General features: G+C 35.7%; 1 protein-coding gene across 2 annotated transcripts in view; it reads left to right on the top strand.

Annotated features, from left to right (window-relative positions):
• The window catches only part of PARD3B (par-3 family cell polarity regulator beta), a 1,108,767-nt gene that overhangs the window by 546,174 nt on the left and 540,234 nt on the right, over positions 1-22,359 (top strand). For both annotated transcript variants that reach the window (XM_032277671.1, XM_032277670.1), the window contains exons 5-6: positions 13,319-13,407; positions 21,728-21,814. In XM_032277671.1, coding sequence (XP_032133562.1) covers positions 13,319-13,407; positions 21,728-21,814 — 176 coding nt within the window. The remainder of the gene's footprint in view (positions 1-13,318; positions 13,408-21,727; positions 21,815-22,359) is intronic.

Genomic DNA, 22,359 nt, shown 5'->3' with positions numbered 1-22,359 from the left:
TCACAAGGTCACGAGATTGAGACTATCCTGGCTAACATGGTTAAACCCCATGTCTACTAAAAATACCAAAAATTAGGCGGGCGTGGTGGCACACACCTTTAGTCCCAGCTACTAGGGAGACTGAGGCAGGAGAATCACTTGAACCTGGGAGGCCGAGGTTTCAGTGAGCCAAGATCACACCACAGCACTCCAACCTGGGTGACAGAGTGAGACTCCATCTCAAAAAAAAAAAAAAAAAGAGAGAGAAAAAAGAAAGAAAGAAATCTGGTTATAGTACACCTTGGCTACTTCTAATTATTCTAGTAATTTCCTGGGCAGGGTCAGCAGAAGAGATTCGAGTATTAGAGGCTCACGTTTTTTCAATCCCAAAGTAGCCAACAAATGGAATAGAAGTTAAGAACATAAGACTTTTAGTACTTATGGATTCAACATTTGAAATGTTATACTACATGTAAGCCAAAGGCCAAGAGCTTGTGATAATTCCTAATTTTGCCATGGCACCAAGTGTATGACTTATACTGGGAGGTTTATATGTAGAATGATGTATTTTCAAGGAGGCTTCAGAAAAGTTTGCAGCATTGGCCACCTCTCACCTTTCTGCACCTTCTCAGGGACACATGAGGAGGATGAGCACTAGAATATCCTCCCCACATTCACTCAGGCTGCTAGTTGTTGTTTTTTCTGGCAACCACCACCTCCCCTATTTAGATATGGTCCCATAGAGCAGTGACTGTTTAAGGATGCATCTGTGAAAATATTTATCATCATTTCAGTGCTACAAGTCTCTTATGATTCTGTCAAAGATACAGGCTTGGATTAGCAGCCACATATCAGTTCTTAACTGTGGGATTGTAATCAAGATTTTTGAGTTTAAGAATCTCTGAATTTATAGGCAGAATTGTATATGCATGTGCGTATGCATACCTTTACTGGGAGATTAACCAGTAGTATAATTAGTTTTGCAAACTGCCTTGATAAATAAGAGTTAAGTTCAGTTAGGGTATTTGTTCATACTTGCTGTTACATTTGGAAGTGGGGTGAGGTTAGAGAAAGAATAGCAGTGTGTTTGGGATCTTGCTGGTGCTCAGTGGAGTTGAATTACAGAAGATGCAAAGGGAACAGTGGAGGGGCCATTCATTAGTGTCTTCTCTCCTGTCTCTGTTCTCCTTACTCCCCAGAATGGACTCGTCAGAGCAAAAAGTCCATGTATTTTTTCATCTGTTTCTCCAGTGCTTAGCACTAGAGCAAAGGGGACTCTCAATAAGGGCTTGTGAACTGAATGATTCCTGTTTTACTTACGGGTTTGCTAGCCCTGTTATTTCTCATTCTGTGGTATATTTTTGTTGAATAATGAGCATTACTCCAAAACTCCTCCCTTGAATTCCCATGTTCAATTTTGATCACAGAGTTCCTAAAGCAGAAGGCTGCTGGAAGGAGAAAGTACCGAGTGAGGTCAAGGTGTGAGATGCCCATGGGCATGCATGTCACCCAGGATTATAGTGAAAGATAAGGCATGAGAGGAAGAAAATATTTATTAAAATGATGGAGCAAGATGAAGTGCTGGAGGACCAACTTGAAGATTGACAGGTGTGGACAATGAGAAAGGAATGTTAAAGCCGCATGGTGCAGCTTCCAGAGGAGGAAACAGGAAACCTTTATCTAGAAACAGCTCTAGGATGAGAGTGGGCAGCAGGAAGAAAATGATCATGTCTCACTTCATAGGGTTGTGAGGAAGTGGTTTCTTTAGGGAAAGTTTATTGTCATTGACATTGAGGTAGCAGAGACAGTACTTAAGGAAGTTCTTGAGTTTATGAAAGAGTTTCGGGGCATCTGGGAACAGCGGAAAAGAAGGATTTGGAGGTATTTGGGAGGTACTGCACCATTGAAGGCTAAGGAAGTGCCAAAAGAAGCAAGAGAAATGGGAGAGGACAGATGCCCCAAGTGTCATTTCTACCTTGACCCATGACTGACTCTAAAGAAATAAGATAGCTGGAAAAGGAGAGGAGTATTGAGCCAGAGGTTCAGAACAGATTTGCTGAGATGGTAGGCTTTGCTCACAGTCTTGCCTCAAGTGTAAGGTCCCCATGCTGATCAACCAACTCTAGTCTGTAGGTTCAGGATCTGGAGCTTTCAGCATGGAAGGTTCCTTTCTCAGCTGGTGAGAACGTGATTAACTCAAGCTTCCAGCAACTGTGGAACTTAGTTGGTTTTAAATATTGGCTTAAATATATTTTATAAATAATGAAAGTCATTTTAAATTACATTATAATAAATAAAATATAGGAGCATATATAAAAAAACATAACCAGGCAGGTACAAATCAGCGCGTTCTCTTTTACTTCCATTATTTCAATCCATAAATAAAGATTAGCTTTCAATTGCACTTTAAATTCTCTTGCCAAAGATGCCTCTGGCAATGGTTCCAGCTAGCTTGCAACTTTGAAGGCAAAGACAGTGTCATATTCATCTTTGAATACCTTCCCCCCAGAGTCCAGCACAATACTCTGCACATATCTAGCATAATACTCCAGACATCATAAATATATTTTCTGTTAAAAAGTTAAAGAAACAGATTTCTTTACTCAGTAAACGCCTTATAAGTAGAATATCTGTTGTATGTCAGACTTGTGCTAAGTGACAGGGATACCAAGATGAATGAGACTCATTCCCCACCTCAAAGCTCTCAGAACCAAGCAAAGCAGACAGACCTATAAAGAAAGTGTCACCTACCCCAAGATCAGTGAATACCATGATAGAGATTGCACATGGCATGAAAGTGGCACTGAAGAGGGAGATTGAGTCTACACAGAGTGTTCAGTGAGAAAGTGGCTCATACTGAGTCAGGTGTGAAGGGATTGGTGGATATTTGCCAGGCAAGCTGTGGTGTTCTAGAAAACTGGTGTATCTAGAAATGTGTTGAGCATCGCCCCTTTGCCAGGCACTGTTCTGGGCTTTGGGGATATATTAGTGAACACAACAGATACAAACCACTGCCTGCCTACTTGGAGTTTACATTTTAGCTATTGATAACCAATAGATTATTTTAATGGGACAGTGCATCCCTCTACCCCTCAAGCACTGTAAAATTTAAAGTTTAAGAAATTTGTATTTAAATAGAAATGCATGGTGTTTTCCTTGTGTGATCAGAATATATTCTGGTCTGGCTATAGCTACCTTTGCAGTCTCTCCTAACTCCTTATGGTGTTTCTACCCTTGCTCAAAAAACAAACCTTTTGCTGACTGCTACCCATGACTACAGCTGCTCTCAGCAGTTCAGACCTCTGCACCTCATTTCAAGCTGTGTTTCCACATGCTGTAAGAACCCACGATGGTGTAGCCGGCTCTGGTTCATGCTACTTCTCTCCATATAGTTGTTTTTGACTCTCCTGCTGTTCCTCCTTCTTCACATAAGTCATGGTAAGGCTTGCTTCAAGTGCCCCTTAGGTTGTCTGAATAAAACTCTTACCCAAATTGTTTATTTTCAGTAGTCTTATAAGCTGTGAAATTGTTTTTTGAAACCAGAGGCTTCCAATAAAGGTGTCACAAAGTAAAATGCAAGAATGACAAAGTGTTGGCAAGATGATTGTGTAGAAAGATATATGGAGGTCATAGGAGAGGAACAGGTGCAAATGGCAAAGTCAGGGAGGTTTGAATCTGGGTGAGAAGAGGGTGAAATGCTTATAGAGCATAGGAAATAAGAAAGACCTTTTCAAGAAATTCTTGAAGATGCATTTTTCATGGACTAAGATGGCTTGTAAATGTAGTTCTCCATCAAATAGTTATAAAAAAATTTCTTTAACACACTTTTGTCTTTTTTTTTTTCCTAAACATACTACCAAACTAAGCACACATATGAATCGGTGTGCTCTTCTTTTCTTTTTTGTTTTTCTTTTCCTTTTCCTTTTCTTTTCTCCCTGTCCATGATACAGCTATGCAATTGGTCTGTGGATTCAAAATTTTCTGCAGCATATTTTCATCCTGAAGATTTTCATAGTGAAGACCATCAGGGAAGTATGCTTGTGCTGGCATGAATGAAATCCATGTGCAAAAATTAACAATTGCTTGAATAATCTGACTTTTTATCTTTACTCTCTCTAAACCAAACCTTGGCTTTTGTACAGCTTTGCATTAATGTATATTGAACATTTACTAGAGCCAAATTTGATCAAAATGTATTTCAGCCAGCAAAATGAAAGTGGTTAAGGTAGAAACGCTTGGTAGTTGCTGAATTACAGGACTTTTAAGTTTTTTCTATTTACCAGCTTTAGATGATGATTTGGAGTTACAAGTGAATCCTTGGTATTATATAAATCTCCATTTTGACAGACCTAGATTCTAAATATTTGAGAAGATGGTATAGTTTAAATAGAGATTAAATGTAAGAAGGATGTTTATAATACCTTTGATCATGCATCTTATGTTTTGGCATGATCTGAAGCAGGTCTTGTGAAAATTGCTGTGTTTTTCAGTTTCTTCACCCTTTCAGTAATAAACATTGTCTTGGTGTATCTAAGTACTGGGCTTGAGCAATTTAAATATATTTAATGATATAGGAAAACTAGGGGAAATTTAGTTGTAACTGGATGTGGGAAAGAATCCAATTATAAATAGAAACTACGATTATAAACATGTTTATATTAGTCTTGTATTTGAAAAAAATGTTTTCCACTCTTTTCAACACTTTTGAAATGTGTTATTTGAATATGAGAAAGAAACAGTGAACAGTAAAAGAAGGGTTGCAAAACTGCCTTGTTGAACTTCTGAACTTCTATGGCTTTGAAGATTTTTAAGCAGCCTTTGCTTGAACATAGCTGTGTAGGGAGAAGTACACCCACTGCTGTTAGCTTTATGTTGAAAGATGAGCAGAGCAGATGAAAGGCTGATCTTGACGTCAATAGTTATTTTTAATTTTGATACCTCAATGAGGTGGATGAATTTGTTTGGTCCACTCAAATCTCACAAATGAAACGGAATTCTCTTTCTACCCCCATCACCTCTGCCTTTTTAAAAAGCTCACAACTGGCCTGGTGTGGTGGCTCATGCCTGTAATCCCATCGGTTTGGGGGGCCGAGGTAGGCAGATCACGAGTTCAGGAGATTGAGACCATCCTGGCCAACATGGTGAAACCCCATCTTTACTAAAAATATAAAACTTAGCTGGGTATTGTGGCATGTGCCTGTAATCCCAGCTACTTAGGAGGTTGAGGCAGGAGAATAGCTTGAAGCCAGGAGGTGGAGGTTGTAGTGAGCTGAGATCTCACCAGAATGAGACTCTGTGTCAAAAGAAAAGAAAAAAAAAAGCTCACCACTGTCTTTTGACACCTGGTATCAGGTTGAATCAACATTTTATACATTTCAGCCAAAAATAAGCGATAAAACCAAACACAAAGATAAGCTCCAGCAGGTATAGGGTATAATTTCTAAGAATTTTATTATAAAAATTTCACTGATCTTTTAATATCTAAATCATAATGCTGAGAAATCTTAACAAGGAACTCTGTGTGATTATTAGCAATGAGAAGAAAAGAAAATATCCAAGAAAAGATCATAAAAAAATAAATAAGAAATAGGGGTATAGAGGGAAGGTTTTAGTTTTATTTTAGGTATACTTCATGCCATAGATTTATTTCTCAAAAGTTATGTAGAAATCAGTATGTTAAGAAAGTATAAAAGTGTATCTACTATGAGAGTGCTTCTCAAGGGAAGCTTGCCAAGAAAACATTTCGTCAAATGAATACCTCTTAATTGATCGTCGGGGAATTTTTATATGTATATTTATTCAGTTGGAGTTTGCCTGCCTTACTATTTGGTGCATTATGACATTTTATGCTTGGAATGGACCTTAAAAATCTTCTTATCCCCAATATAAAGAAAATAAAAGTGCGGGCCGGGAGATGATGTGTCTGGTCATCAGGCAAAGCAATTATAGAACTTATATTAGAATCTGTGTCTCTGTATTAGACCAGAATTAAGTTCTGGATCTTCATCTTCACTTGTTTTAAATTTATTTTTATTAAACCTGTGAAAACCATTCAGCATCTCTTGCAGACACACCAGATGAAGAGAAGGTGTAGCAAACCCTCATTATATTGATTATCAATGGGGTTTAGCCTCTGCAGCACATGATCCACAACTGCGTGATCTCTGTAAAAACAGTCCACTGAAAGTCGTAGACTTTTAGTGCATTTAACAAAGTTCAGAGCTGTTTAAACTCAGTCCAGTTTTATCCCATATGCATTCAGGTAATTTATCCGCATGGCTTAGTGTGTGTTTGTGAATGTGCATGTGAACCCTGTGTGCGTGCCCTCCATAAGCCGAGGATTTGAGCGAGTCATTTAATGTTAATGATTTTACCTGCTCCCAGGATTAGCAAGGGACTAGTTAGTAGAATATTTATGATCTAATTAATTGCGTTCCAAAAAGTGTTTTTTTTATTTTAAAGGTGCAATTATTAGAGCATAATCTCTAGAATAATGAAAAATTTGATAGTCTATATAAATAATTTCTCTGAATGTTTCATAATATGACATCTTTTCCTTACCCTGTTTGCCTAAAATCAACAACGAAGAGACATTACAAGGTAAATACAGTTAAAGTGCTTGCTTTTGAAACTAAATATTAGGAGATAGGGGTCCCAAGTAATTTTAGTTCTTTGACCTTCAGTTTCTTCTTCGACAAAATAGTAATCTTTTTGCCTTGCAAATTCAGGTATGAAATTGGAATAGGAATGCCAAGAAATCTGCTAGATTGTTGTGGATATACATCTAGTTATATGTAAAATAGTTTGAGATCTTTGAAAGAAAGGTAAAGTATATATAAGACATTATTACAGGTTTTTGTTGCTTTCATTAAAAAAGAATCCATAACATAAATGATAAGGCCAGCATTCATTAAGTCAACAAGTGTTTATTGTGATGCACAGAAAAAACACTGAACTGAGTATCAAGAATCCTAGATTCTGGCTTTGTCACTAATGCGTCATGGAAGAAGAGACCAGTCATTTCAGCTTTCTGCGACTGGGTTTCCTTACCTGTAAAATGGATGAACTAGCTTTGCTCATCAACGCCATTCTTCCCGGCTTGGTTAATATTTTTTAGGATTTTTCCTGAGTCTCAGATCTGTACTAGTTACTGTAAGGTAGTGGTTTTTGAAGTGTGGCTCCTGGAATAGCAGCATCAGATACTTGTAGGCGCTCCGGCCTCACGCTAGACCTACTGCAGCAGAACTTCAAGGACTGGGTGTGGGACCCAGCAATCTGGGTTTTCACAAGGCTCCAGGTGATTCTTCTGATGTTTGAGAACCACTATTAGAATCAACACAAAAATGAATAAACTCAGTTCCTCTCAAGCAGCTTTTAATTTATGAATAAACTCAGTTCTTCTCAAGCAGCTTTTAATTTAGCACTTTTATGTCTCTAATTGTCATGCCAATATCTAGCTGTGTAGGTAAAAAATCCAGTGACCTGTGTGTGTGCAGTGACTTATAGGCGTATTAATTGCTAAGACTGAATCTTTTAGGGATGGTATCTTTGAAGTCAACTGAGAGACTTCCAATGGCAAGGCATTGCCAAAGGCATACAAAATATATATTAGGCAAAGTTTGAAAATAACAGTATTTAACAATCAAATTGCATGTTAATTTCATGTGTGCTTATCAAATGCAGTTTGTTTTACTTTAGCACAGATATTTTTGTTCTGAAAAGTAAAAACAAATATTCTGGAATTATGCCCAGAATTTTAATTTTAAAATTTACATTATGTTTATGTATGAGCACTAGGCACATAACCTGATGTTCAGATCCCCTCTGTATAATGTTTCTGTTACTCTTATTCTAACATTCATGTGCAATTTCAAAAGTAACTTGTAGTTGACTTTTCAGAATGCAAATCTTGTTTTTAAATGCACCTGAGTTTTGGAAACATAATTCAGTTGCACTTACATTTTATTGGCAAGTGGTTTCAAATGTGGCTAAAATTCATTGAGGGGGGAAAAATTATGGCCATTTATGATCACCTATAAGTCACAGGGAGATACCTATTAATAGATGGGACCCCTATTTTAGTTCTCATCTGAGAGAAGAAAAACTGAGCAATAAAACTACTTTTAATTTCGTTTTGCAGCTTCAGTGGACCAGGGAAATTCAATGAGAACTTGGGAATGCAATGAGCATTTTATTCATATATATATATATATATATATATATATATATATATGTATCTCAAGAGTGTTAAGTTTCTTTGGACATGTATAACCAAGTGATGCTTCATAATGAATACACGTTTTTGTATGAAATCAGTGACTGGTACTAACTATGAAATATGCAATGATATCCTGGTGCTGATGCCATGATCACCCATGGAGAGACTGTTTACCGTCTTGGTGCCTGGCCCTTTTCATCCAGCCTGTGAGAACTTGCAGTTGTTAAAGCTAGTGCTAACCAAATGTAAACACCTTTACTTTCCAGCTGTTGCTAATTGGTTTGGGAATAATTATGGAAGTGTTGATTTTAAAGCTAAAAATAGTGCGGTGATGTTTAAATCCAACTCATTTTGGCTGTCAGAAATGCTCCCGTGATCCTGAAAGTGTTGCTAAAAACGTTCGCTTTAAAAAAAAAAAAAATGGTAGTAATTATACTTGTCTGTTGTGAGAGCCACATATGATCTGCTTGCTCCCTGCTCTGATGAAAGTGGTAAAGGGCAAACTTCTTAAAGGTCTCTGACCAGTTGACAAGAGACAATCTCCTACTTAACTTTATTTTAGAGAGCAAGGACTTGTCATGTGGGCAAAAGTGGAGACAAAATAAATTTTGAAATAGCTCTATACCTTGTATTTCATACAGCTGATTACATCCTTCTATGTTAACATTAAAAATAGAAATTGTAATAATTATATTAACAAAAGTAATAATAGAGCTTCCTTCCAAAACTATTGTTTTCTAGAGGCAAGTTGGAGAATTTGAAATCACATAATTTGTTTCTCAAACCTGAAGCCAAAGAACTATGGTTGCTGTTTGGCATCAATTGTTTATACCTTTGGTTCTTCATAATTAGGGTTATTTTTGTGCCTCTCCTTCCAAATTTAAAAGCCATCTTACAGATTTTCTCAAAGTCATTTATGTAAGGAATGAGGAAAAAAATAGTTTCATTTTTAGACATGTGCAATTGCATGACTCTTCATTTTACCATGTAATTTAGTGAAGGAAAGCTTAAGTGTTCTTAAATTATTGTTTGTCAATTATTTTGTGATTTTGGAAAAAATGATTTTGTGTACCCTGTTAAAAGCTGCCATTGTCGATAAGCATTGAAGCACTGCATGGCGACAGTGTTGCTGAAGTCAATTTGAAATTGGCTTTATGTCCTTATAAGATGCCCTAAGCATCTGTCTGCCTGCCCCATCTTCAGAGAATATCAAAAAATTCTGTTAGTGCAATATATGGAAATGATCTTGGCAAATGACAAACACTGCTCATTAGTTGAGATGATAAACTGTAGTTACTACCCCCTTTTGATAGGTACAGCAAGGCAAAGTGTTTTTGATGTTATCTTAATAATAATAGGACTCCTGTCTTAGAGATATAAGTCTTTGAATGTGGATTCTTTTTAAAGTCTTTGGTTATCGACATGATTTCTCCAAATGTGTAGCCAGTTCAGAATTATCCTTGAGCAGATTATGACATTGTAATAGTCCCAATATTGCTTTCAAATTGTAATTGACATTTCCATATACTCAGAGCATTAAGCATGTTGTTGATATAAATAGAACCTTTACTTTCTGTCTAACTGAAGCTAGATGAAAAACTCGTTTTTTAACCTTAGATAATGTTGATTTGAGCCAGAAAGTGTGTTATTTTTCTACCTTGTTAGGGATCAACAAGAAAGTTCCATTGGCAGTATGGTTCAGAGGCAACAATAATTATACAAAACTTTGTAGCAAATATCAGTTTTTTTCTTTGACACCGTGAGGATACGTCCCATACGGAATTATAAAACTAAAAAGTATATTCGTTTTAATTAACTGTCACTGTGAACTGTTCATGAATTGAGAGACTTTATGATGTATAGATGATGATACTCTCCAAATTGATCTGTATATTCAATGCCATCCCTAGCAAAAACCAACTGTTTTTTTTTGCAGATATTAACAAACTGATTCTAAAATTAATATGGAAATGCAAGAGACACAGCATAGCCAAAGCAATCTTGAAAAATAAGAATGAATTTGGAAGAATCATGCATCCTGAATTCAAAATTTAGTACAAAGCTGCAATAATTGACTGTCATACTGACATAGAATAAAGATGTATAGATCAATGAATAAAATACAATTGAGGATCCAAAAATAAACCCTTACATTTTTGGTAAATTTATTTTCTATAAAGGGTGTCGAGACAATTCAATGAATAAAAAATAGCCTTTTCAATAAATGATACTAACACAACTAGATATCCATATGCAAAGAATGAATTTGAACTCCTTCCTCACATAATATTCAGAAATTAACTCAAAATGATAATAGGTCTAAATGTGAGAGCTAACACTGTATAAAATTCTTAGAATATAACAAAGCTGTAAATATTTGTGAACTTGTATTAGGCAGTATTCCTTAGATACAACACCAAAAAACACAGGCAACAAAAGAATAAATAAATTGGACTTCGTTAAAATAAAAAACTTTTGTGGTTTAAAGGACACATCAAGAAAGTGAAGACAAGCCAAAGAATGGGAACACATATTTGCAAATCATATATTGAATAAGAAATTTGTGTATGGAATATTTAAATAACTCTTTACAGGTCAATGATAAAAAGACAAATAGATATTTCTCCAAAGAAGATACACAAATGGCCAATAATCACAGGGAAAGAAGCTCAACATCATTAGTCATTATAGAAATGCAAATCAAAACTACAGTAACATATCACCTAGTACCCATCAGGATGAATAAAATAAATTAAAATTTTAAAAATGGAAATAAGTACTGGCAAGTATAGAGATGTTAAAACCCTCATGTATTGCTGGTAAGAATGGCAAATTATTCCGACATGTGGGAAATAGCATAGCAGCTCCTCAAAACGTTAAACATGGAGTTACCATATGACCAACAATTCCCCTCCACAGTATATGCCTAAGAGAACGGAAAGCATATGTTCACACGAGAACTTGTACCCAAATGTTCATAGCAACATTATTCATAATCGGGAAGAGTGGAAACAGCCCAAATGCTCACCAGCTGATGAATGGATAAACTAAATGTGGTATATCCATAAAGTGGAATATTGTTGGGCCATAAAATGGAATAAAATACTGATGCATGCCACAACATGGCTGAGCTTTTGAAAACATTATTCAGAGTGAAAGAAGCCACGTGTTTTATGATTCTGTTTATGTGAAATGTCTGAAATAGGCAAATCCTTTGAGACCGAAATTAGATTAATTATTGACAGGGCCTGCTGGGGAAGGGAAGGGTTAGAAATATCTGCTAATGGGCTTAGAGTTTCTTTTTAGGGTAATAAAAAAAAATGTTCTAAAGTTAGATGGTGCTGGTTACAAGACCCTGAATATACTGAAAACCACTTAATTGTACTATTTAAAATAGTGACTCTTATGTAAATTACATATCAGTAAAGCTGCTGTGAGAAATAAAAATGATCTTAAACCAGTCCATTAGATGATTGTGGCTACAGCCCCATAGATATGGGGCTCCAAACTCACAAGAGATCCAACCTGAGAACTGACCAGCTAAGCTTCTTCTAAATCTCTGACTCACAGAAACTATGAGAGATAATAAACGTTTATTTTTTTTAATCTATTAAGTTGTGGGATAATTTATTATACAACATTAGAAAATTAATACAATGAACTCCTTGTGTTATGTGCTTGATATATAGAGAGCCAGACACAAATTCATTCCTGTGTAAGAGAGACAGATAAGAAAGTTAATGATTTTGGCAAAAATGAGGTCATCAAATATCCTGACATACATGATAATCACAGGTTCCAATATTATGTTAAATTTTTCTAAGTATTTTTGTAACCTGCGCAACCCTGTCTCCATTTATCTGTAAGCATATATCAAGCCCTTCATAATATGAATGTTTGAAAGCTTTCAAAAACATTCATCTTTTAAGATTTGATACCTTAAACCATCAAGTGTTCTTTAACCTTATAGAAATTCTTTTCTTATCTCTGTGAAGAGGAGAAAAATAATGTAAAAATCTAGTATAGACCAAGTCTTTCTCAAAACTACCAACCCCTGCATGAAATGTTGCTATTCAGTCTCAAAGTGAGAGACTTTTTTTTTTTTTACTCAGTTCGCCACAGTAAAGTGATTCTGTTGCAGTTGTGTCTTATTTTCTTTAAGATATTAATCTAATTTACTTATGTCCAGCCTCTTAAGCTCACTTTGTTGGAATAAGGGATTTGGATGCATGAATGCTGTTTATAGGTGTGGATATTTGCTAGTGGGTCTTTCTGTATCTGGTTTGTTGCTTTCATGAAACCAGAGTCCATGTCTAACTATTTTTTTTTTGACTCTGCTTTTGAAGAGAGGGATATTCACAGGATTATTACCTGTCAGAGAACAGCTCTGAGGCCTAATGTCTTCCATAAGGAAGCAGCAGCATCAGGCACTCTTTCTAGAATACATCCTGTCCTCTGCTTCTCTGGGTAACATCCAATACAACTTTACCACTGTCCTGGAGTGCAGGACCTCTCTGACCCTCCAACCTTTCTGTAGTGGGAGCCCGTTTACGATTTTAGAAATTAAACGGGCAATTGGAGCTTTTCCCTGGGAAGATTATCTTCAGAATCAAATTTTATGACAAAGTAAGAATTCTGGATTTCTTCCTGCAGTGTTTCTGCCTCACTTTGACAGAGGTGACCTTGCCAGGCAACAATTTTTCATGAATTTTGCTTTCTTTATATTTTAATGTTGTAGGGGGCAGGCAAGTATAGTACCTCAAGGCTAACATATCACCGCCTGTCACTAGAGCCACTCCTTTGGTATTCTTTTCCTTCCTGGAGTAAAACAGTCCCAAAAGTCTATGGCTGAGTAGCAGGAAGTTAAATGAAGTATTCCAAAGCTCTTAACATATTGCCTTGTGTGGATGACCCATTTTAGCATTTCAGAAACCAAATAGGAGAGAACAGAACATTGAAAACACTGAAAAGATTAACACCTGCTTCCAGTTTTCAAAGAAATTGGAGCAGAATGTATATATCCAGCATAAAGCCGTTTACTCTCCCATATTGAGATATTTTATTCACATTTTCAATTCAATATGCATAGCATCACATGCTTACGATTGTGTTTTACTCTAGGATTCCACGGAGAACTTGGAAGGCAGAGAAGTTATGAATGGTGAACACACAGAACTAGTTACATCGCCAAAAACTAAGGACACATTGAGGTATTCTCTTCATGCAAATAAAAATATCTCATTTATTTCAATTTGATGTGTTTTTTAATGGTTGATAAGTGTTCTTATTTTACAAAAAAGATCAGGATAAGTAGACTTGTGGAGTGAAACGTGTTCCAAATCTAACAGTTAATTCTTCTTTTCTACTGTTTTCTTCACATGAGAACTTATGGACCAACATATATACAAATGATCCTTATGCCATCCAATACGCCTGTGTACCCAGGATTTCTTAATTACTTTCTTCTCTCCTCAAATAGCAGTTTCAAATGAACATTTCAGAGGTCCTTGTTATGGTTTTACTTTGACTTTAGCTCTTTGAAAGTGCCAAACCCTAGCCACTAGACCACCAGGGAACCTTAAATTTAGCTCTTTGAGTACTACTTTGTATTGTGTTTTAACAACCTTGCAATATTTTAGTTGGTGATGTAAAATGAACCCTGTCCATTAACCAGGATTTTTCACGTTCTTAATGAAGGCAACTTATTTGCTTCCATGATTCCCAATACTTTCTTTGCTTTGCAGTGATTTCCAGTTCAGCTTTAGGTAGTGCCTGGGTTCAGATCCCAGCTATGCCTCTTTACTAGTCTTATGAGCTTAGACAAGTTACTCATTTTTCTTTCCCTTAGTTTCTGGTCTGTAGAATGGAAATATTATTAGAACCTTATTCAGAGGGTTACTATGAGTATTAAATGAGTTAATATATGTAGAACATTTTGCATAGTGTTGGGGTTAGGATAAATCCTATGAGTATTTGCTGCTACTTCTACTGTCATTAATATCATATCATCTCTATTATTATTCTAATCATTTTGTCTAGGGCATTTCAAATTTGGCATAAGGAAAATAATTTGGTATTTAATAGATGGTTACTTCAGCATTAGGTAAAGCTGCTGAAGTTTATAATTACTGTATTCATTCAGTCGACATATTCCTTTCATTGAGTCCTGTTACTAATTGGTACCAAACAATTAGCATGAAATTAGCTTTCTAAAAACATAGGTGATCATCTTTTGTCACATGCTTTACTGTGTGGATTCTCCTCAAACTTATTTATAGCCACATGACCATAGTAACTTTTTATTTAGATTGTTTATTTGATTGATGAGCTGCATAGCATTAAAAATTTGATACAAACCAGGCTAGGTGGTGCATGCCTATCATCCCAGCTACTTGAGAGGCCGATTCACAGGATCACTTGAGTGTAGGAGTTTGAGTCCATCCTGCAACACAGGGAGACCCTCCCCGTCTCTTAAAAAAAGGAGGCGTTATGGGGCGAGGAGTCATAGAAAATCTTCAAAGTGCTGTCTTTTCAGAAACTTAATAAGATTGTTTCTGGAGGTAGACATAATGAGTGTAATGCTCTTATTCTGTTTGGCTTTAATTTCACTTATTTCAACGTTAGCTTTTTGAAAAGATTTTTAATATCTTGGCCAGATGCTGTGTGAATAGCATCATAGAGTCAACAATGATTTGGCTTATGACAATATGAACAAATTAGCTAAGCTTTCTTCAGCTACAGGCAATTGGGAGAAATAGTGTGTAGGAACTTAAAAATATATGTTATTTAGTTAAAACATGTATACCTTTATATGTATAGTTTTATTATCAGAACAGGCTTTTCACATGAGTTTTCTTATCACCTTTAATAGGTTAAAGAACTGCAATTCAGAGCAATTAAGTGACAGCCACCGACTTAATTGACACCCACCACTCTTGTCTACAAAGCCACTGTTTCAAACATTCCTATTGCGTGTGCGTTCCCTGATGCCTTGGTGTTCTATTTCATGCTACCTGACCAAGGCTAGGAAACTTCTCTTATAAAAGGCAGCTAAAATCAGTTTTATGTCAAATTCAGAAAGTAGAGTGAGTGCAGTGCCCAGCACTTTAAGACCCTGGAGTGGGAAAGATGATAACAATCTTAACATCACTGAATGCATGGGGGAAAGCTTGGAGGCTACGGTTCTAAGAAAGGACATTGATTCTAGCTGGTATGAGATGAAAAAATAGTTGAAGTGAAATTAGGAAGCCAATTATAGCTGAGTTACAAGGTCCATATGCTCCTGGGGCAGAGAGAATCTCATATCCCACAGGGCTTGGCCCACGCATAGGACTTTGGGCATCATCCATGTAGAAGCTAAGTAAATTATTTGCAGTCTATCTCAAAATGTCTTGAAACTATTTAATTTCTGTAATCATTGCTTGAGCTTTTGTTACCTCTCAGCTACACCGTTATGATAACCTACTAACTTCTTTGTCAGATATCAGTTTCTCCTCATTCTAATTGATCCCACATATTACTGTTGGATACAGTTTTTTAAACCACAGCATTTGTCAAACCATTCCTTAGTTCCAAACCTTTTGGATTTAGATAAGTCCTGGGTTTGAGCACTAGCTCTGCTACTTACCCCATGTTCAATCTTGGACAAATTACATTACTTCTTTAACATGTATCTTCATAGGAAAATGGATGTCATGGTCACATAGGTTATTGTGAAAATTAAATGAGATATAGTACAGACAACTGACTTAGCACAATGCTAAATGAAAGGCTGGATAAACATTAATTGCTATTGCCATTTTCGTTGTCATTTTTATACAGATTGTAGTTTATTGTTACTGTCTCTCATTCTCCCAAGCAAGACTATGAATCTTCCAAAGGATTCCTGACACCTAATACAGGTCTTAGAATATAATAGGGACCTATTTGTTGAGCAAATGACTGAATGGATATAATACATTGCTCCATAAATCATAAGCATAACTGTTAACTGTTCACCCATTATTAACACATCTTTATTTAAAGAAAAATAACATTTAAAAGACATTCTCCAAATAGTCTTACAATATGCATCTCTTATGAAGCACCACTCAACTTACTTTGATCTTAAAAGACAACGAAACAAGAGGTTTGGTGATTTTATTAAAGAATTATACTTTGAGCTTCTCTTTAAATAGCAAGCAATATGTGTAAAAGACCTCCACCTCATCCCTAATTCCTATCTCATTTCTGACTCTGCCTTATCACACCACTCCTACTCCCCAAGTAAGCCTTCTTCCAGACTAGCCTTTTGTTTCATGCTTAAACTGCCAGCACATTTTATCCTATCCTCTGCTGTGTCCACGATATCTGTTCATTGATCAAACTGTGCAGAGCACATCTCATAAAATGTGGGACATCTCGCCATGTTTTGATGCTTTGTTCCTGTAGTCACTACTCAAGCCTCTGTTACTCTATTAATGGCAACTAGATTATTGCAGTAATTTACTAATTCCCGCCCTAAGTACCAATCTCTCCCTTGTTGTTCCCTTTTCCAATTGATCCCACTTATCACTGCATAAATATTTCTAAACCATAGCATTTATCACACTGTTCCCTAATTCTAGAACCTGTAGTGACTTAATTTTCTGCAAATTAAGTATACATTTGCCAGCCAGAAATTCAACACAACAATCTGAGATTTAATCTCAAGCCAATGGTTTAATCTGTCTCCTATACACAGCGCCTTTTTCTTCCCTCTTTTATCCCTTCTTCCTCCTCTTATTCTCTCTGTCCCCCACCTTTCTCCCTCCCTCTCTCTAATATTACAGCTATTTATATTCACAAACTATCCTCCTTCAATATCTCCATCTGGTTGACTTTCTTCCTGTGCATGCCTGCTCCATCGCCTCACCTACCTTTTCTAAAGGAAGACCCATTTATCCTTCTTCAGGAAGAGATTCCTAATCTCAGCTTCCCTTCCTAAGCCTGCACCCTCCTTTTCTGAAACACATCACAAGGTCCCTCCACTTTGAAACTGCACTTTGGTTAAATGGTTAAGAACTCTGCTCTGGGCCGGGTGCTGTGGCTCACACCTGTAATCCTAGCACTTCGGGAGGCCGAGGTGGGAGGATCACCTGAGGTCAGGAGTTCAAGAACTCTGCTCTGGAGTGCAATAAGTCCCTATTTGAGTCTTGATGACTCTACTTTATAGGAATGATATGATGTTGGACAAATTATTAAACTCTTTAAGCATAAGTTTACTTCTCAAATGGATGTAATATGAATGTTTACTTTATAGATTTAATATCAGCACATGATATAATGCCCAGAATATTTTCTGGGCACACTGCCTCCCAAGTAAGAGCTTACATTCACTGAGGATCTACTACTGTGACCTATTGCCTTCTATTATTTTAATTACCTGTATCAACCCTCCCTTTAGATTATAAACTACTAAAGCATGGATTTGTCCTTGTTCTTTCCTTGCGGAACTTCCCCAATGAAACAACTCAATATTTTTTGAATTCAAGGAAAATAAGTGGATCTCATCACCAACAACAAAGCCTTTTATAGATTTGTACTAAGTATGTTTGCATCCTCAAGACGTTTCACCATCAAGTAGAGTTCAAGTTGTCTGCACACTCTTCCTGGAGGTTTCCTTCTGTAGTTCGTCTGTCATACCATTGCTTGCCACAGATCTGTGAATCCGTCCTTGCAGAAGATCAACTAACACCCACCCATGTGCTGTAGCCCTTTGTCTTCTCTCTGCACGTGGGCAATCGGATTGCAAAGAAAATGTGTTCCTCAATCCTGTGGTATTTAAGGCTTTTTAAGAAAGTCTTACTGAGGAAATCAATAGAAAAAAAAATGGGAAAGTTTGATATAGATTATTCTTTTAGTCTGTAAGCATGTTTCCTTAGAAAGTTCTAATGATCATACTAATAGCAGGTAGCTATTGAACCCTTTGTAAATACCAGATATGACATGTGTAACGTATATGTGTTATGATCTTTATGTTTCTCATTAAAGCCAACCACTCTAATAGGGAAATACCTAATTTATTTATTTAGTTGGGTTTGTTTGTTTGTTTGTTTGTTTGTTTCCTGAGACTGAGTTTCACTCTTTCAACCAGGGTGGAGTTAAGTGGTGTGAACTGGGCTCACTGCAACCTCCGCCTCCCGGGTTCAAGTGATTCTCATGCCTCAGCTTCCCCCTCCCTGTCCCCATTCTCATCTCTTCCATAGCTCAACAAGAGACCTGCCACTGAGTTCAATAATCTTAGTGTTAAAAATGCTGTCCATTTACCTGGTATAAAGAAATGAGACTTACAAACAAACATCTGCAGCTTCTGTTTTACATTTGTCCCTCAACCTTGAAGTCTTTCTTCTGGATGGAAACCAAATGAAGCCTCTCACATCTATCTCTAGCAGAGTTGCCATTCATAATGACAGTCACATTTTTAGACCACTGGTTCTGCAGCTTCACCGATAGTTTTGTCTAAATCTCAGATCGGTAGCAGCTGGTTCCAGTTTTATCAACTGGATCTTAGAGCATTTTGCTAGTTTAATACTAGTTGAACTAATGCTTTGTAACTATCTGCTTCTTTTAGTATGCCTTAGGAAGTTGTATAAAGATAGCTATTTTGAGCTTAGTAAAACCTTCCCACTTGTCTTTTATGTATAACTGAACCTTTTTTTTAATCCCACACAGTTCATTTTCTTTTTTTAGTAACTGTCAACCACTTTTTCTTTCCACTCCCAGAATATCCTTTCCACCTCCTTTTCTACATTTTCATTCAAAATCAACCTTCTAGCTTATTTTTTGTCTACTACAATGTCCTCTAAAACATAAAGTGCCATGTCCTGCTCACTCGTCCCTGAATTGTGCTCTAGAGTTTATCTAAACAAATAGCATTAATAGCCTATTTTCACGTCTTTGTAAAATCTCACTTTATGAGATATGTATTCAAATTGTTGTGTCCAGTCCTACTTGCTGTGTTTCTCTTCAGTGAAGGCGGTATGTATAGAGATTTCTGCAGAACAAAACTTCATCAATTATTTCTAATACTGAGGGTTGTTTTTCTTTTAAAATAAATAAAAATATGTGAACTGGTCCATAAGGCATTCTTTTTCAAATGCACTCCTTTCTATCTTGAAACCTAACAGTGGGTAACATTTTATAAAGAACACAAAGAGACATGGTCTATGTAAAATTATATTGAATTATATTGCTTATTTTTATTAAATAGTTCTGATTTTCGGTAAGTGCTTATATATTATAGTAAAAAAAATATCAAAAGTGTTTTAGGCTTTTTTCTGGGATAGTACTATTTTTGTGATAATAATATAAAGGTTATAAAAGATCCTTCTAGCCACAAAATTGCAAGCATCGTGTGTAATGGTAGAATGAAACTTTATTCTGCTACATTGAAAGAAGAATCTCATAAAATGGAAATCAACTTTTAAAACTCCATTCTCACAAAATTTTTAAGTATTTTTAAAAGATTAGCTACTTAAATATGTTTTGGTTTCTTAAGTAAATGTTAAAACACATTGCTAATGATTACTAAAGAGTAGGTATCAGTATGATACATATAATTTATTATGTCTTATAGAAGGGATTTTGAGTGGGAGTAAAGAAACATTTGTGAAATAGAAAAAACATGGGAATTCATAAAATTTATCCTAAAAATTATTAATCTGAAATCTTGAAGTCTGTAACAGACTAAACACATTCCAAAGCCTCTATATATTACATATGGATGCTATCTCTTAGCATGTGGATACTTGATACATTTATTAGGAAAGATTTGTGTTGTGCTTCTTTCAGTGCATAACTATAAAAATATGTTATAAAGGTAAAGGTAATAATTTTCAGTGGTTAAGCAAAATTTGAATCTCTGTTTATAAAAGTCTTTTTAAAAAGTATTGTAAACCTAGGATGCAAATGCTTTGGGTTTAGACTTCCTCAGATGGCTAAAAATGCACTATAAATCTGTTATTTTTTGTAAACTTATTACTTTTTAGCCATACAAGTTTCTCTGCCCACCAAGCATTTTATATTCAGACCTTATAATGCATAGCTATATATAACAGTCCATACACACATATTTACATAAATGTTCATATCCTCACATATATAGAGATGAATGATTTAATACTATATTATCACTCTAAAATTAGTTTCATTTTTAGCTTTTATTCTAAGCCTCTGACATAATCTGCTTGACTGAACAAGTTTTACGTATATCAGCAATATCTGGGCAAAACTCATTTGAAATTTATTACCAGATTTAAAATTTCATCATTTTCTGCAAATGCTGAAAACTAATGTATTCTTTTTTGCATTTCTTAATGATAATAGGCTTGCAAAGAAAACACATTAAAAATAAACTTAATCCACTGGTGAGAATATATTTAATGTATTTGTTTTAGATTGCTGATAATTTGGAGAATACTCGATGCAGAGTAAATTCATCATGGATTTTGCTTAATGCTGTTCTCAACTTTCCAGCAAGAAGCTAACATTTCACTGTTTTCAATTTGGAGCAGAAAGCATTTGTAGTGGTGGTAGCTCTTAATTTGACATCTAGTTTCAGGTCATTTTCATGTAAATAGAAAACAATGGAGACCTGCGTACAATTTCCATAACATGGATGTTTGCTTCCACATTATTATTTTCTTCTGGCAATTATTTTTTCTCTCTGGGATTAAAGGAGCCAGTAATTGTTCACAGTTATTATTTTTCATCTTTATGAAAACTTGTTGGTTCCACTCTTTATTACTCAAAAGCTCCCAGTGCCTTCTTTATTTCAGTCATACACACAATCCATTAATGTTTCTAGCTCATCCTTTCCTTAATCTGGGTAGGTTACGCAGGTCAGGCTTTCTATTTCTTTCTATAATACATTTTCTTCAGGCTTTGCAACCTCTTTTTCTACCGTTAAAAAAAACAGGAGGTGAAAATTTGGAATTGTTCCATTGAATGTAACTGCCGCCTTATTGAAAAGTAAGTTTGAGTTTTGATTTATATTGCTTTGAACATGCCCGTATGTATTACCAACTGTGGCTTCACAGCCATTATAACATGTAATTCTGTGCTTTTTCCAATAAATATTTTATTTCATTCTTCCTCTGTTCCAGAGAAGAAGCCTACTTTATGCTGAAGTGTCAGTGTGTTTTCTTCTGTGTTTCGTATGATCTGTACAGTAATTTTCAAGTGTGTTTCAATGGGGAAAATTTTTGTGTATCTTTTAAAATATGTTGATTTATGCAGATTAAGTTAAGTAGGAAGTTATTTTTGTAGGTAGTCATTTCCATTTGTTCCTCTTCTAGGAGTAAAAGTAAGAAATCAGATAGCCTTTTAAACATTTTGTTTTCTGAATCTTCGGAACCTAACAGTACATTATGTACTCTTTTGACTTAGTCTCTGCTGTTGAAGTTATATTAGTTGATATAATCCTGAGCAGTGTCTGTGTGTGTGTTTTAGATGTGTCTCATTTGTTTTTTAGTAGATACTCATTTGTGCTCCTGTCTTTTTCTGCCCTAGTGATATGACAAGAACAGTAGAGATTTCTGGGGAAGGAGGCCCATTGGGAATACATGTAGTGCCCTTCTTTTCATCTCTAAGTGGAAGGTAAGATGTTTTTCTCATTTCAGAAGCTCATTGCTAATGAAAGCCCTGATTTGAGCTCCTTTTTCCCAAATGTTTTTCAGAAGGAGATTAAATGTAAATTCTATTATTTACATGGATGCCTCAAGACATACTGTTTTTGGCCACTTAAGTGTTGGAAACAAAATAAAATCATTGACTTTAGGATGTAATGGGGGAAAAAATCAATCACAGTTTCTCCATTTACAAATAATTATGAAATACTTTCTTAAAATATCCTTGTCAGTGACACATAGTAAACAGAATCCTTGGCAAAGATGTTAACATACTGTTAAACAAATGTTACAAATGACTTTTTTTTAATATTCCAGAATACGCTTCAACAAGTGAGTATAATAATTCCAAATTGGTATGTCCTGTTACTCTTCAAGGATGTAGCATTTAGAATAATATATATTCTAACATTTTAAGTAGCTATATCTGAGGCTGTGTATTTAGGATGGCTTTATAGAAGCAAAATGTCATCATGCTATATTTTCCTAAAACATAATTTAGTTCAGTTAAAAATA

Source organism: Sapajus apella, unplaced genomic scaffold (assembly GCF_009761245.1).
Source record: "Sapajus apella isolate SASKATOON/1434 unplaced genomic scaffold, GSC_monkey_1.0 scaffold10, whole genome shotgun sequence".
Lineage (NCBI taxonomy): Eukaryota > Metazoa > Chordata > Mammalia > Primates > Cebidae > Sapajus > Sapajus apella.
This window is presented reverse-complemented; position numbering and strand designations above follow the sequence as displayed.